A 17,630-nucleotide genomic window follows, 5' to 3' on the forward strand; every position below is an offset into this window, starting at 1 on the left:
GTCCCAGATTTCTAATTCTCATCATGTGCCTAGTGCTATTAACTTTCTCTTACTACCTTGCTGGTATTTTGGCCACAACTCCTTCTGGGAAGGAATAGATAATTCAGGTTATTTTTGTTTTATAATATTGAACAAAATCATTATATACATAAATTATACTTTATACTGATTTCCAAGGGGGGTGTCCAAAAGGAATAGTGAGTCCTAGATCGTATCAAGCCTAAATAGTCAGTCTCTGGAAGCAAAAATGATGAAATTGAAGCTGCCCTATTTTGGGCGCATCATGAGAAGGAAAGAATCACTGGTAAAAAAACAACAACGATACTGCTAAGAAAATTTGAGAGCGGCACGAAAAGGAAGGCCAAATACAAGATGGATTGACTCCTTAAAGAAAGCGACTGCTTTGAGTTTACAAGAGTTGAACAGTGCTATTAAAGACAGGGCATTTTGGAGGTCACTCACTGATAGGGTTGTGATACGTTGGAGGCAACATTACCCAAACTTAATACGATTTCTGTTTTTAGCAGCATGTCTGATATTCTGCACCTCCCAATAACTTATTTGTCATATTGAAAATTAAGCCTATATCATATTAGCTGCAACATCTTTCACATTTCTCAGTAACAAAACAAAAGAAAAAAAAATCCTGAAGGTCTCTGTTCATTTTCTAGGTTTCCAGAAAACAACTCATGGTGACATGCAGATGATTTTAACTCTAGGAAACGGTTAACAGTAGTGTATATAATCCACTTTTAAAATACCATAGGTCCTTCAATTCATTAGAATGAAATATTTTATTAAACCTTGAAAGTGTCAAGTGGCACCTATAGTACCCTTCTTTTATATCTGATGCCATAAAAAACAGTGTACCATGTTTTATAATACCACTTATATTTTTTATTGCAGGATATATTTCCTGTCAAGCAGCACAAGTGGACAACCTAAATAAGGGCTAAAATCCTGTTCGTGCAGCAATGTCATCATAAATTTACCAATGGTTTCAATCTTTGGAAATTAAAGACTCTGACAACCTGGCCTTTAGCTCTCAAAATCTTCCCTACAATAAACAGGAGCCTCAAGACTTTCGAGAGTGGGGACTGGAACTTTTTTATTTCCAAAAACTCGCTGTGGCTGGTGACATCATCATTACATGGCATAACTTACAGAACAGGATTTCAGCCAATGTGTGCTAACAGTATAAGATTTTGACTGACTATCATGAAACATGTCCTAACTGTTAGAACCAATTACCTCTTCGACACTGGAGGCATTCAAGAGAAAGTTAGACAACCATCTGTGAGATATATTTTAACTTGGATTTCTCCAACTCCATTACTGTATGCCAGGGTAACTATCTATAATAACAGCAGGACTCTATTTCCCATCCCATTTACGGTGTGATTCCTCCCCTCTGTGTACTTTGCCCATGGGAAAGGAGAGCAGGATAAAGTGATATTAGCAAAGGGTTTGGGACAAGACCCTGTCCCCATGACATCACTCAGCCTGCTTCTGAGTAGTGGGCAATCTCCAGGGTAAATTATTCTTCTGTGTTGTCAAGCTGCATCACACAGCTTTCAAGACATGTGCAATGTTTAATGTGTGGTTTTATCACTGCCACCTCCAATGAGTTCCCATGACTGAACAGGGATTCCTACCCATGTCTAACTGAATCCTAGTTCATCCTTCTACCCACCGCACCACAGTGGTACTCTCAATCTTCCTTTATAGTGGTGCTTTATGGATTCCAAATTATTAATTATAAGCCTGTCCCGTGAAAAAGTTATGTTTTCCCACCCTTATTACATCATTAAAATAAATAAAAGCAGATATTTCTCCTATCTCCTAGAGGGACGTGGTGGCGCTGTGGGCTAAACCGCAGAAGCCTGTGTGCTGCAAGGTCAGAAGACCAAGCAGTCGTAAGATCGAATCCACGCGACGGAGTGAGCGCCCGTCGCTTGTCCCAGCTCCTGCCAACCTAGCGGTTCGAAAGCATGCAAATGCAAGTAGATAAATAGGGACCACCTCGGTGGGAAGGTAACAGCATTCCGTGTCTAAGTCGCACTGGCCATGTGACCACGGAAGATTGTCTTCGGACAAAACGCTGGCTCTATGGCTTGGAAACGGGGATGAGCACCGCCCCCTAGAGTCGAACATGGCTGGACAAAAATTGTCAAGGGGAACCTTTACCTTTACCTTATTTCTCCTATTGCTTCCACACATTGAGATTGCCTCTTTGTCATTTCAGAGGTATAATCAGAAACAGAATTTTTTTTTTTGTTAATTGTTGCTACTTTCTCTGAGGTCAAGATATAATCAAAGTTAACATGTGAATACTGGGATGGTGAACAGAATTTATAATCACTAATAGCTTGGTTTTTCTTTCTCCAGACATGAGCATTATTGTTTCTGGTCAGTTTTTTGTAAGTAATTGAAGGACTATTTATCAGTGCTGCATTATTTTCATTTGTAAGGAAATGAAATACTGTACTCAATTTGCATATCTCATTATTACACATTTATGTCTTTATCATATAGCTTAAGACCTTCTGAAATCCATTTCCCACATATACTGAGAAAGTATTCTCAGCTGCCACTTTACACATATGAGTTCACTGATAAAAGCAAAAAGCAAAGTGTGCTGCTTATATAATGCCCCACAGTGCTTAAAGCACTCTCTGGACAATTCATAATTTAATCGAGGAAGCTACCAACTGTAGAAGGATGGAAGTTTGAGTCAACCTCGAGCCAGCTACCTGAGCCCCAGATCAAACTCAGATCCTGAGCAGAGTCTTCCCTGCATATTGCAGTTTAACCACTGCACCACAAGGCCTTTGTTTTTAGCCATAATACTCTTATCAAACCAAAAGCTCAGAAGACAGAGAATCGACACAGAACTGGCATGCCCAATCATCTCACATCATTCACCCTTCTGTCAAAAATAGGTATGCATCAATAATCCAATATACCCAATGCAATGTAAAATGTAATTTCAAACCATCTGACAATCAGAATCTAAATCACACCACTGCATCAATAAATTTGAAAAGTCTAATCCACCTCTGCCGGTTTACCAGCAGTTCATTCCTAAGTCAGTTTCAATCTTGACAGTAATCTGTTTCTGCTTAGTTAAAAAAGTATCTACAGTCACTTCAGTCAGATTAATATATTATTAATCCATTTTGCTAATTATTAACTGGTCATTGAGTGTGTGTGTGGGTATGTCAGTGGAGGTAGATTCCTAGTGGAGTAGCCATGCCAGTTTATGCTTTGAGAAAATGGGGGACAGACCACCACATTTATGCCAAATAAGGCCTCTTAGTCTTTAAGACACCATAGGATCCCTGTTGCTAGTGGTAGAGCCGTTGCTTTCCATGGAGAAGGTCCCAGGTTCAATCGCCAGAACCTGTGGGTAGGACTGAGGAAGAACCCTCTCCAAAACCTTAGAGAGCCACTGCTGGTCAGCACAGGCAACCACACACAAACACAAAGTCCTTTGTTACCGGGGTCACTTGTTTTAAACATTTAATTTCAGAGATCCTACAAAACAGTTTCACGATTACATTACTAATGAGCTTTTTTGTAACCAAAATTGAAATAATATAGGTACTGTAAATACTGCCTATGAATGAATTCTGGTCTAGAAACACTACAACGATTAACTGAGAATGAGATTTATCACACTGACTGTAAAGCAGGCAGCACACTAGCAATTCTGCATATCTAGCACAAAATGAAATGATGCAGAGTCAAGGCATCAAATGATAGAAACTTAAATCTGAGAAAATGCAGTCACCTAATTATTTAGCAGAGCAAGTAATTCTCATTTTTCAGACTAATCTACCTCACAGAATGCTATAAGACACATATATCAAAAATATTTTTGGTTGCAATCTTAATTATGCTTACATTTGAATGTTTTCTTAACAGATTTTATGGAACACAGGTCCAAGAAACCAGATTGCAGTGCTACTGAAACTAAGCAGGTGTTTCTTTGTCACTAAGCTGGAGGGAGACTTTTGGAAGCACAGTTGTTAGAGGACAAATCAAAAACACAATTTATTGCAAATACTGTACTGTAGTACTTAGGAGGTTGCTACATTATAGAGAAAACATTTTTCTGTTTTTAGGAGATCTCAGCACAATGTAGCAAAACTGAGAGATACAATGAAAACATATTCTTATACTGTATACAGAACAGGAAATCATAAGCACCAAACAATGATGAGTTTGTAGCAGGCATTTCACTATATTAAACATTTATTCTTTTTGTCTGTGCTCTTTATAATCTTGCAGTTGCTGAAGCCCCTTGATAGCTGACCCTTCTATTTATTTATTTATTTTGTTTAAGCTTCCACTGATTCCTCTGGCTTTACCCCAACGAAGAATGCTGTCTATCTGCCTTAAACAACAGTGATCAGGAAACAATTAAGTCTCAGTATCTAGAATACAGAATCCAGTAGTTTCCATGACAGGGTTATCTGATGGGAAGTGACACAAATTTCTTTTATTTCTCCTAGCACATCACTTCTCAGTAGCAAATAATCCAAGATTTGCAGGTAGACAAAGGTAGGCCTAGTAAGAAAAGGTAACTTGGCCATACAGAATTTATTTAATTATTTAAAATGTATTTGTTTAATATATATTTTACCCCACCTTTCTGTTTAAAAGGACTCAAGGCGGCTTGCAATACCGGAATAACACCAGAAGTAGGATGCAACTTTCATGCTGTTCCTAGTATGATCTAGTCCCTGTGTGACCTGAACATGGGCTCACAAAAACTTTCTTTTAAGGCACATGCCCAATTCATGCATGGAATTTTTTTTGTTCTTTCATAAGAAAGTTAACATTCTTGAACTGCCATCATGAACTAGAACAATGCTTTTGCAGACTGCATTTCAATCTTGTATACACTAAGTCCGAGAGCTATGTTCTGGATTCATACAGCTGACAAAGGCTCATAAATCCACATTAAAATAAGTCTTTTACCTTCACGTTCAAATTGCCTTATCTTACTTTTTTTTCTTCTTGCTTTATTTCTGTAAGTCTTTTGAACCATGTTCACTTTCCCGAAGCATCAGAAAACAGGGTACATGCTGCACTCGTCCTTAAAATCCTCCCATGTCCCATAGGTTCCTATTTTCATTAGCACGAATCATCCTGGCAGACCATATCTCTCCCAACTGCTACAGATGGTTAACTCCTTCCCATCTCTACTGACCGACTCTGGACATCAAAGAGGCATCGTAAGGGAGAACACTTTCTTTTTCCATTACAGGTCTCCATGGCACAGAGGCACTACTAATTAGTTACTACCAGGAAAAAAGACCAATGTTTTAAATCAAACCCTTTCCTTTCTAGAAATTGCTGCTCCAGTGCCAGCTGTTTAACTTGACACACTCAAGAACTCTGAAAGTGCTGAACAGTGACAAGGCTGTTAACAGTATCAGCATTTAATGAAGTGGGGAGGAGGTAAGCTGATGCCTTCCCAGCATACTTTGTAGCTGCACAGACAGAGAGAGAAAGAGAGGGGGGTTTTCAGGTGTCAGAATGGAAAGGAAAGGACAGAATTATTGGAAAGCTTGAATTGCTTCACAGAAGTTTTTCTAAGATTCTGAATTTTTTTCTGAGAACACACTGCTATCAAGAACATACAGTCTTACTCCCAATCTGACTAAACACCGGAACGGTACCCTGGGAGTGGAGGAACGAAAGCATATACACATAGACCTATTTACCCACTCTAGGAAGAAGCAACATAAATAAAAGTATGTCCATAGCTCTATGAAAGGGCTAAGAGCATCTAAGTAAAACCCACACTGCTCAGAAGAAGGGAATGTGGTATTTGATTTGAAGTTGGAAGGTACTAGGAAGGCTGTTCTATGCATTTATCTATTTTTTTTTAAATCTCGGTTGTGTCATGTCTGTGAGGCTCTAAGAGAAGAATCCACAAGAGGGAGACAGTGGCCTGTTTCATGATGTTCCCGTCACAGTGTAGGAGCTTCTTTCCCATTGAGTTGGTAGGTCAATGTGTTCTGTAAATCTCTGAATAACTGTTTACAGTCCTGGGCATCCAGTTTGGCGAAGCTGCGGTTCAGTGCAATGGAGCTGCGCCTTGTAAACTGAGAGTTTTCAAGGCTGCAGTCAACACACAAAGAGTGGGTGGTGTACGTGTGTCACTTCCATGGATACTTCAAACAGATCTGGATGTAGTTCAATATCGTTCTGTGTTTACCTTCCATGTTCCTGTGAGACCCAAAGCTTTCTGTGCAGTTCAATAAAGAGAAACAAACTAAAATGGGGGAAAGGGAGATTTGTGTTTCCTTCAGTGAATGCAGGGGTGGGGAAAGTGATGAGTTCCCCTTGCTTAGCGCATTGCACACACACAACAGAGGAACAGAATGGTCCACATAACATGGTCAAAACCATCTCTTCAGACATTCTCTCTTCTGTAACATACAAAGCTTTTAAGTCAGATTCCTGGGGGTGGTTCAGAAGAACAATGTGCAGGTATAATTTTACACAATGAAAACCACATCTGAAAAGAGATGAAAAACTAGAAATTCATATAATAAATATATCGGCCTTTTAACAATAGTGTATTTTTAACATTCTAGATGACCAATCATTTCCCCCTTACAGTGATAAGGCTGTTCTTTTATTATGTACTTGTTTTAAGAAAGGAAAAATGAAAATCAATGAACATCTAAGCTTGTTTCTTCTCTACCAGTTTTTCTGACATTCTGCATTAAGAGGAAAAACAAAAGATACCAAAGGGAACATTTTTCAGTGCCACTATCAGGCAATTTCACTTCTTTCACTGTTGCAGCTACAGAAACAAACCTCCTGGAGGATTTATAAAATCTGATTGGTTTTTACTAAAGCTCATGCTGATTCTATAAATAGTTCAGTGCCCTGTGTATGTGTAGAAGAGAAGCGTACCAGAGCAGCATGGCTAAGTAGCAGATAAGCAGGTAATTACACAGGATAAAGGGGCTAGACATTTAGGTTTTTCTAAAATAGCCCATTCACTCTTGCTATTATTTTGGGTAATAACAAAAGGCAGAACATGTTTCAGACATAAACTTCAAAAAATATTATTTAATTACCATTCTTTTACTGTACTACTGAAGGAACAAAAAGGAGGTAGCCCTCTAGATCAGTGGTTCCCAACCTTGGGTCATCCAGGTGTTCTTGAACTGCAATTCCCAGAAGCCTTCACCACTAGCTGTACTGGCCAGGGTTTCTGGGAGTTGCAGTTCAAGAGCACCTGGGTTACCCAAGGTTGAGAACCACTGCACTAGATGTTCCAAGACTGCAGCTCTCATCCGTCTTTGCCACTGTAGTCCATCAACATCTGAAGGCCACAGGTTGTAGACACCTGACCTACCTGGAGGATATGGCAGAAAAATTAGAAAGGGTATCAAATTACAATTTTGACAACATTCCAATTAAGCCAGTTATGTTGCCATAGTGTGACGGCAAGAGGAGTGTGTGTGACGGCAAGAGGAGAAGGGGACGACAGAGGATGAGATGGCTGGACAGTGTCATTGAAGCAACCAAGATGAATTTGACACAACTCCGGGAGGCAGTGGAAGATAGGAGAGCCTGGTGTGCTCTGGTCCATGGGGTCTTGAAGAGTCGGACGCAACTAAACGACTAGACAACGATGTTGCCATAGCGTGTGTGTGTATTTATTTCTATAACAGCTCATTAGCTACATTCCTTTGGGTATTTCATAGAATGAAGTATCATACCAATCCAATACACAGTACAAAAAAAATCAAACAAATGTATGGGGTGCCTTTAAAAGGAAAAAAAAGAAACCCATTAGGTGATGCCACGGCGTGTGCTGAAATGCAAGTGCTATCACAACTGAAAGTTCTGCTTGACAGAAGCAGCAAGAAAAATAAAGAATGATGCAGCAAGACTAAGAATTAGGTTCAATGGCGTGAGCAAAAAGCAAGAACCGTTGATGAGTATGTCCTGTCCCTCTCTGAAGGAAGACCAAAGCAATACCTGTTCAGGTCCAGACCTACTTGAAGTCATTACTATTTAAACATGGAATTCCTTTAAACTTTTACAAGCCTTATATATGTCAAAATGGCATGCAGAACTGTATTACAGTATTATGGCAATATCCCTCTTTCCTCCCATTCTCTTTTCCCCACTTTGCACTAATTCTACCAACTGATGAGCTGGTGGTTGTGGTTCTTTTCAATATCTGTGCAGAACTTAGAAAAAAATTGTTGTTTTCAAAGTGTGGAAAACCTCTACAATGCACGAGATCATCCCCAAATTACCAATGGCTCAAATTATCACCAGGCCTTTCCAATACCAGGAAAATTGCACAGCGTCTCTGCTATGGAACTGTCACCACCAAAGTCCCCAACACAATCTTATGTATGCAAGGACTGTCTTGCCTTTTTTATTTAATATGCCAGCCCATTTGCCAAATGACTGCTCCCCCACTGCATTTTATTTACACTTGCCACCTGAACACCTATGAGCACTGTTAAAGCCACCAATGTAATTCCCAAAGAAAACCGCCTGTGCAAGAACGGGAAACTGATTGCTAACTTGTGGGGGGGGGAGCAGTCATCAGTGTGTGAGCCTGTACATTATTAAAATGCTATTTCTGTATTTGAGAAACTGAAACAGTAAATGAGAATTTATACTTAATACAAAGGTAACATACTACATTACTGGATAGCTCAGTGGTTTAGGTCTCTGGCTCTGGAGACAGAGGTTGGGAGTTTGATTCCCCCACGGGGCCTCGTTGACAAGGGCTGGACATGATGATCCAGAGGGTCCCTTCCAGCTCTGCTGTTCTAAGAGATTACTTACTACAGCAGGAAGGAATATAGAGAACATCTGTGTTCTTCTTCAGCTTTTCTACAGAATACTTTCATACACACAACAGACATTTGTCAATGTAAACTCCCCCCCCCATTTCCTTGAATCTTTTCAACTGATTTTATTGTGTTTAGTTTGGATTTTAAACCTCAAACCACAACAAACTCTGATTCTGCTCTTAGTGTCATAGGAAACACTGGTTTTGCAAAAATGGAAGCTTGAAGAAGGAGTGCTTTATAATTGGAGAGATGGAATAGAAAAGTTTAACACCATTTGTCAAAGCTTCCTAGAAACAGACGTCTCAACTACTGACTGGCAAATACAAAAAGAAGATTTCTACCCACTTCCATCCTTTTTCCTGTCCTCCCCAGTTTCTTTGCCTTATTTTGCTAACTTGCACAACTGACAGACTGATGACAGTGTATAGCAAGAGCTGGAAGCTGATATGACTTTTAGGGGATTTGGCATTGGGCTGAAGGTGGTGGAAACCTTGTAATGGATAATGATAATCACTGTAAAGATATCTGATGACTACATTTTCCTGTTTACTTACTTTTACACATAGCATAAAATGAAATGTGTTAATTAAAACAATGTCCTTTCCTGCCCAGTGTGGCAAATAAACAACAACAATAGTGATATCACTCCCAAACAATTCTCACCTTGATACACAGAGGAGGAATTATACTGGTTAATAGAAGGCTATTAAGGATCATTTCAGCTAGGAGGCAGATGCTCTCAGCTTGCATGCTGCTCTCAGAATGCAGTAGGGCTTTAGTGAGTGGGAAATCTGGGAAATTAATTCCACTTGAAGCAGCATTAGCTTCCATTCCATGATTTCTCTGTGTGCCTAAAGGAAATTGTAAAGGCATCCAGAGGAAGCTTTCAAGAAAACAAAGGAACAGAAAAACACAAATGTGCTTCTTTGAGAAGAATTCTGGGTTTGGGATTAAAGCTTGCTGTTGACATTTGAGTTTTAAAAAATACTCATTACACACACACACACACATGCACACACACACACGTACCCTGTTTCCCCGAAAATAAGACAGGGTCTTATATTAATTTTCGCTCCAAAAATGCATTAGGGCTTATTTTCAGGGAATTTTTAAAATGTTTTTCATATACAACCATCTACATTTGTTCAAATACAGCCATGTCATCTTCTTCTGGTTGCTGCGCATGGTGGAGTTTCACAACTGGGGCTTATTTTTGGGGTAGGGCTTATAGTACAAGCATCCTGAAAAATCATACTAGGGTTTATTTTCAGGTTAGGTCTTATTTTCGGGGAAACAGGGTAGCAAGTATACAGTATATATAATTATAAACTGTCAAATTAACTTATGGCAACCTTTCCCAGGGTTTTCTAGGTTGTTTCAAAAGACTCAAATGTAGCTTACCATTCCCTTCTTCTGGAAACACACTGAGCCTATATGGATTTCTCAAGGCTACATAGGATGACTGTTCTCAAACACAAACACACACACACACACACACACAAATCTTGGGCTAGAGTCTGAGAACACAATTAACGTGGACTCTTTGTAAGACCAATGTTACAAGACACACATTTTACAGGCTAAAAATGAAGAAAGTATCACTGAAAGGTTCAATGTTTTAATGGGAACAATGAAAGGTTAGAATGTAAGTGGGAATGAGAAATGGCAATATTGGCCAACAAGTCAACAAAGCTCATTGAGGTCTTGAAGATGGTACTGCCTTCTCATTCTTAGAAATACAAAGTCTATAATGTGGATGGCACAATTCACTAGCGTTTCTAGATTAGGACAGGAAGGCTATACATGACTATGAAACCCTCCACTTAAAGGCTACTGTTAGTTAGAGCAGAATAAACCAGAAAGGACTTTAAGAAACCAAGTGCAATAAGCTTCTCATGATTAAGGAGCAAAATATTACCTTTAAAAAAATGTAACCCTAAAGGTGTTTCTTTTTTACAATGAAAAAGCATTGTTAACAAACCCAGATGTGCAAGAGGCTTAGAAGTGTAGTGTAAGCTTCAGTTGAATAAAGATTTTGTACTCTGTTTACTATTATAAATTGACATATATGTTAAACCGTGAAGAAGCAGAAATAATTAAGTGGTAGTTCTATCTATTGATGGAAATAATCAATTCGTTTCACACAAAAATGCTTTATACAGTAATGCATATTTTAGATTCTATTCTAATAAGAGAATATGTGGATACTTTATTTTACATAGATTCTATTTTACCCAGAAATCTGGTAAATTGCAGTGAAATGCTATTATACAGCTGAAGAAGAGCTATGATACAATCCTAAGTAGCTGGCTATGGTTTGCAAGTTAGGTTTATATCTGAACATAAAGATCCCAACAATGCATGTTACAGAATTAAGGCAGTTACATTACCGACATTTGATTTTGGATGAAAAGGGTAGAAAATCCCTTTGAGGAATATTTGCTTAATTTTAGCATATATTCTTGAAGGATAGGTACGGTAAATAATGACTAGGCTTACTAACTAGTTCACCAAATTCTAATGATGCCACAACTTCAGGAGTGCCACTTCTCCAAGTATGTTTTTGAGTTGTTGAGCTGTTATACAAGAAGTATACTTAAGATAATCAACTAGTCAGTACACTTCAAACTTTAAACAAAAAAAGTAACTGACACTTCAAAAGCCAGTCCTACAGATCTGTTATGAAATGGCTAAATCAATTTTTAAAAATCACTTACAATTTTAACTGCATTACACAAAATATGTAATATACAAATACTGCAATTATAGCAAACTCAGTACTAAATGAAAAATAAATGTAAGAGTCAATATAGAAACACATCCACAACCTCAATTATTTCATGACTAAAGTTAAAATAATTACAGCATAGCCTCTGACCTTCCTACATGAAATTCCTAAACAAGCCGTATTCTACAGAATAAGGTTACTGAACTGATATGGAAATATTTCTCTTCACTGTATCTGTTGCTCAAACTATAGTGTCATAAAAAGGTATGGAAGCACAACAGGATTAAGACAAACGTTGCTACCTGAACACCATAAGAGGTCAGCCTAGCACAAGACACAAGCCACTTTCTATATGCAGTACTTGCATCCTTCTTAAATTGAGAATGCCAATGTTCTGAACAGCTCCGTTGCAACAAAATGATGCAAAAGCTCCTGATTGCTATGTTGCATTCAATGCCGCTACTAATTAAAATACATGGAGACTTTAAATTACATGGAATGGCTGGTTTCCATAGAAATATCCTCTGTCTGCCTTCTGCTGTGGAGATATGTTACTGTACATGAGGAAATCTGAGATAAAGATGCTTAAAACTGAAACTTAGGGAGTGGAATCAAGGTTAAAAAAAGATGAACACATAGAAATGTATGAGGAGCAATGGTACAGTGTTTTGTATTTCTTTCTTTGGGGATGGAAGACTGCTTCTATTTTCTAAGGGTGATAAATGAGTGGACAGCTGTATATATTTAAAAGATAAAAGAGAATAATGCAAACATAATCTGTGGTACTCTTTTACAAGGAAAGAATCTAGTAGTCTTGGGTTTTCTCACTGTTTCTTTGGTATCTGGGGGATTCAGCATGCTCAGTCACCTGGCTGACATTTTTCATTCCTTTTGCTATAGTTCGAAATAAGGAGTATCTCTTTCAGGGAGCTCTGCAACAAGATAAAAAGCACACTTGCCATTCCTTTCACCTATAGGCACTTTAAGAGGAGGAGGTAGTACCATATGAACTACCTTTATTTGCTACAGAATTGGGCTTGCATCGACCCATGTTAAAAAACACTTCTGAGATCTTCCTTGGGGCCACCTCTTAATCACTATTCAGACACTCCAGGGAAGCAAATGTCAACTTCTCAGTTCAGCTGAAACACACTTTCATGAGCTGGTGTCGTCAGCAGCTAATGTCCTAAGATGGCTAAACCCCAGACATTAAATCACAATCAAAGAGTGGGTGCATACGAAGTCTAGGTGTGGACAAAAAGTGGGCAGATTCTGACTCTTGACTAGCAAAAGCAGACGTCTTGGGAGAAAGGTCATATTCACAGATCTTAACTGGAAAATGGAAAAATCTAAGTTCGTTTCCTCTGCCAGCACAGAATGCAGTAAGTTACCCTATAAATTTTATGTACCATTGGTCACAGTCCCTATAGCAGGGGCTAAGTTCTGTTCAGACACTGGACTGTGCTGACAGCTACTGCACATTATCTGGTGAACCTACATAGCAGACAGAATAATTTGAAAAGTTATGTCAGAAACCACAACTATGGTCAGCACAGCAGAAATCCCCTTCAACAGGTGAGGGCAGCTTGCCAGAAATGTTTTTGACCCAGACTCAGATTAGAAGATCCAGCTCATTAAACTTTCCTAGTGAGCAAGTGACACAAAGCTGGGCCAAGATTTAAATCTTGGGAAGGAGGGGGGAAAAGGTTGAAGGAGAATTACTTATCCCGAGCAATCTTTGGCTTACAGCCTCCAGCAGCTTCTCCATCATAAAGTCACCTAATCATACAGATCAGACAAAAATAAAAAAGCAAAACAAAACAAACGTGGCGTGGTACTTTAAAGCCTAGCTGTTATATTTCAGTAGGGGTTTCTGTGGATCAACCCCACTACGTCAGACACTGAAGTGAGATCTGAAGCAGCAGACTTGATCTATGAAAGCTCACCTTGAAATACAACAGTTAGTCTCTTAGGTTCCACAACATTTTTCGGACTAATAAAAGCTACTCCTTTGAAAACAGTATTCAAACAGAGATTGTGAATTCAAGTCCTCTCGGCACATACAGGGCTTGGTTTCCTAGTGGTATGGTTTCTTTTTCTTTTCTTTTTTTTTGTGAAGTGAGGGGGAGGAACAGAAGAAGCAGAGCAGTGCAGCAAATAGTTCCCTGTTCAAGAAGCCCCTCGTCAGAGACTGGTCTGCCTTTTCCCTTTTACTGACAGTTTTAATAGCTGAGTGCATGCTGAGTGTACCAGATTGCAATATACTGGGCTAGCAGTACATAAATACAAGGATGCTAAATCACAAAAAGGGGGTGGGGGTGGGGGTGGGGGAAGGATAGTTGACACGAATCCAGGACTTTACACACTCTGCTTGCCAAACAGCTAAAGCCAACCAGACTGGAGCAGGATTTTCATTAATCGGGGTTTAGATAAGAAGGGAGGGGGAAAACTCCTTATCTCCCCTCCTCTCAATATACCGCAGTACTCTCAATGAAGTTGGTGGGGGCACGGGAGGCAGCCTGCTCTACACATCCAAGAAGTCAACACAGCTATACCTAGAGGGGAGCTCTACAGTAGAACCACCTTTCTTGCACACTCCTTTCAGGAGTCGAACAAAAGCAAGGCAAACGTCTTGGTTGTAAGAAAGAAATCAGCCCAAACGTCCCAGTTATAACCGGAGACTTAGAAAGGTTGCCATTTTTGTGCCATCTGGTTGGCTGGATAAAGGTCTTGCAACCAAAATGGGTTTGGAAGCTTTTGGGAAAGGCAGTCCTGAGGATGTCCTGGCACACCTCCCATCCCCTGCCACAGTCTCCCACTAAGCGTTCGTGGCAGTAGGGACTTAGTAAGCCCACCTGGGGCTTTGCTCCCAGATGCCACATTAGCCCCACTTAACCCTGAGGGTGGAAATGGCTTGTGGGGAGGGAGACACATCTGGCTGGCCACTTTGGAAAGCCAGGAGAGATGGACTCCTTGCCTTGAGCCAGAAACAGCAGGCAGGCAGGTTTTGGGGGTGGCGTGGTTTTTTTTTGGGGGGGGGGGTTGCACGTGAACAGTCTTCTTTTTCTTCTGAGGTCCTTAAAAAGTCATCTCCTTTTTCCAAACCTAGACTCGTTTTTTCCCTGGGCTCAAGTCCTGGGAACCCAGATTTTCAAGGAGAGGCAAGAAGAAAGCAAAGCTGGTAACAGCATTATGGCCATTTCTCCTGCTGGCTTCCTACCCAGGATTACTGTTATGGCTATTATTAGTTCCATTCCTAGTAACACTACTATTACTAGCAGTGCTATCCTTGTTGATACTCTGTGTATTATTACCCCTAATGTTACCACTAGCATTACTATGATTACCATCAGTGCCAGCATTATTCCTAGTTGTGCTCCTATCACTGTCATTACTGCCAGTATCATTAAGGCTGCTCTTATTATTATCCCTTTGATCGTTACCAGCGCCAGTCTTACAGCTTATCATTCCCACTATCGCTTTTACTGATCCATTATGGCTACCATTGCCATTATTATTACTGCTCTTATTACCCCCACCGGGGTATTGCTGCCACTACTGCTATTAGGACTACCAGAACTATCCATGCCAACATTATTGCTATTACTCTCCCCCTCCCCACTTCTTGTTACTCTTTTCAGTCCTTATTGCCCCTCGCCTTAAAGGCTATTAGGGTGGCTACTGCCCTTCCTGGTGGTGTTATTGTTGTGAGTCACATTTATGGACTGTCAAGTCCCTTAACAGATGATTATTATTGTGGCCTCAAGGCGTTAAGTATAGGCTGCCAAGTCCAAGGGGTTAGTTCCTGCTGCTATCTTTTTGATATTATTATTATTATTATTATTATTATTATTATTATTATTATTATTATTATTATTATTATTATTATTATTATTATTATTATTATTATTATTATTATTCAAAAATTAGTCAATCAAAATGATAAAAACATTGACTGGTATTATTACATAACATTATTAATATTATTAGCCACTGTGATGATTGTTGTTATTCTTTGTTATTCTTAAGTGCGGTTCGTTGTCACCATTAATTGCTATGTACTGATGCTTCTTATTCGCCCTTATTCATGACTATTTTTTGGTCAATATTCACTATTTTTTATTTTTTGCCATTTTCATCCTTCCGCCCTCCTCCCTGCCTCCCTCCCTCCTTCCCCCGCCCGTCCGCCCCCATCATCCCCATCATCACCCCCTCACCCTCTTCCCCCCCTCTTCCCTCCCAGGGCTCCCTCGCCTGCCTGCCTACCTTCCAGGACCGAGTAGACCTTGTCCAGAGCCATCCTCCTCTTCCCGCCTCGCCCTCGCCCTCGCCCGGTCTCTCCGGCGGCGGCTGGGCGCACCTGTGGCCGGAGCGGCGGCGGCTCCTCTCCTCCTTCCCGCCGCCGGTCAGACGCGCTCCCCGCGGCCGCCCCGCCGCCTCCTCCTCCTCTGCCCGCCGCCGCCGCCCCAGCCCGGCCTCCTCAGGGCGCCCATCCCCGCCTTGGCCGGGCGGGAAAACTTGCTGAGGGGAGCGGCGGGCGAGGCGACGCGAGGCGAGGCGGTCCTCCTCCGGCTCGCCCTCCGCCGAGTCCCTCAGAGCGGGAAGGCGGTGGACACGACCCGCCGGGAGCCCTTCTCCTCCTCGTCCTCCTCCTCCTGCTCGGCGTGGTCGCTCCTCTCGCCGCCTTCGCCTCCCTCCGCGCTCCACGCGTCGCCTCCGCCTCACGCCCAGCCCAGCGAGGGGCGGCCCGGCCACCTCCCTCCCTCTCACCGCCCGCCCGAACACCCGCCTCACCGAGCGAGCGAGCGAGAGAAAGAAAGATGCGTGCCCGTGGGAAGGCGCGCGCGCGTGTCTCAGTCTTCGTGTGGTGGGCGCGACTTCGCCGCGAGGCGCCCCTTTGTGCGCATGTCTGCGCCTCGGCCCGGCCCGCCTCCTCCACCTCCTCCTCCTGCTGAGGCGGCTTTCCCGCCCTCCGGCTCCCCTCAGGAAAGCGGAGTGTCTGAGGGGGAAAATGGATCCCAAAGAAGCCCCCCCCAACACACACACACAACACTCATGGAGGGCGGTGGCGGCCCTCCCTCCGTTATAAAGGAAGGGCCATTGAGCCCCCGTTCAGGGGTTCTGGGAATCCCCTCCGGAGTTTTAGCCTGAAATTTTGTGAGGCGTGGCCCAAGGAGTTGGATAATCCCCCTCCCAATCGGTGCGGGACCTTGGATCGCGCCTGTCAAAGCAGTGGAGACGAAAACCTGGAGTGGATGGGCTGCCCCTCTGGAATGGGAGCCCACTGGCGCAAGGGGTCAGAAGCGGTTTCTCAGGCTTCTTCTTCTGAAAGGGAGGGGGATCAAATTAGCCTAAACTGAAAGTTTTTGAAGCAGTAGTTTGGGTCCCCAGACATTTTTGGGGTAAAACTCCCAGAAGCCTTCGCCACTACCTATGCTGGCCAGGATTTCTCGGAGTTGTAGTCCAAGAACATCTGGAGACCCAAGGCTGGGACCCACTGTTGTTGAGAGTGGATTGAGATGCCGAGGAGAAGCTCACACCATTGAGCAGCTTTTATTTATTACCCTTTACACCTCTTTCCTCCTCCTTACAACCTCTTTTTCTCATCCCCCCCACCCCCACCCCACTGCAGGTATTCTCACAACCCTGCAAGGACGTCTGGAGAGCAAAAGCAATTGACCAGCTGGCTCGAAATCACAGGATAAAAAGCCTCTTCTCTGAGAGTCAGCTTGTTTGGACTCTGTAGGTCTTACTCCTGAGGAGACACAAGGGGAATCGCATGGGAAGCTGGCTCATTGTGAGTCTCAACCAGGTCCTTGTCTGGCATTTGCAATAATAGGGTTACACTACCTGGTTTATTTATTCATGTGTCCATTAATCATTTTCCTCTTCCGAAATAAAAAAGGTTTCCAAGGTGGTTGGGTTAACCAGATAAAAGTAGCATCAAAGCAACGATAATTAGCTTTTCAAGACCACCCAGAGCCAGTTATTTTTATTGCTGTTTGTTTTTTTAATGTATGTATGTATGTATGTATGTATGTATGTATGTA

The 17,630-nt window shown here is 41.6% G+C and overlaps 1 protein-coding gene across 2 annotated transcripts in view; it reads right to left on the bottom strand.

Moving 5' to 3' along the window:
* NETO2 (neuropilin and tolloid like 2) overlaps positions 1–16,059 on the bottom strand; it is a 29,573-nt gene extending 13,514 nt beyond the window's left edge. The window contains exon 1 of one of the 2 annotated variants that reach the window (XM_072980402.2): positions 15,847–16,059. In XM_072980402.2, the coding sequence (XP_072836503.1) occupies positions 15,847–15,880 (34 nt within the window). In that variant the 5' untranslated portion in view covers positions 15,881–16,059. The remainder of the gene's footprint in view (positions 1–15,846) is intronic. The other variant, XM_072980403.2, reaches the window with a different exon arrangement.
* Between the last annotated feature and the right edge of the window lie 1,571 nt (positions 16,060–17,630).

Source organism: Pogona vitticeps, chromosome 10 (assembly GCF_051106095.1).
Source record: "Pogona vitticeps strain Pit_001003342236 chromosome 10, PviZW2.1, whole genome shotgun sequence".
Lineage (NCBI taxonomy): Eukaryota > Metazoa > Chordata > Lepidosauria > Squamata > Agamidae > Pogona > Pogona vitticeps.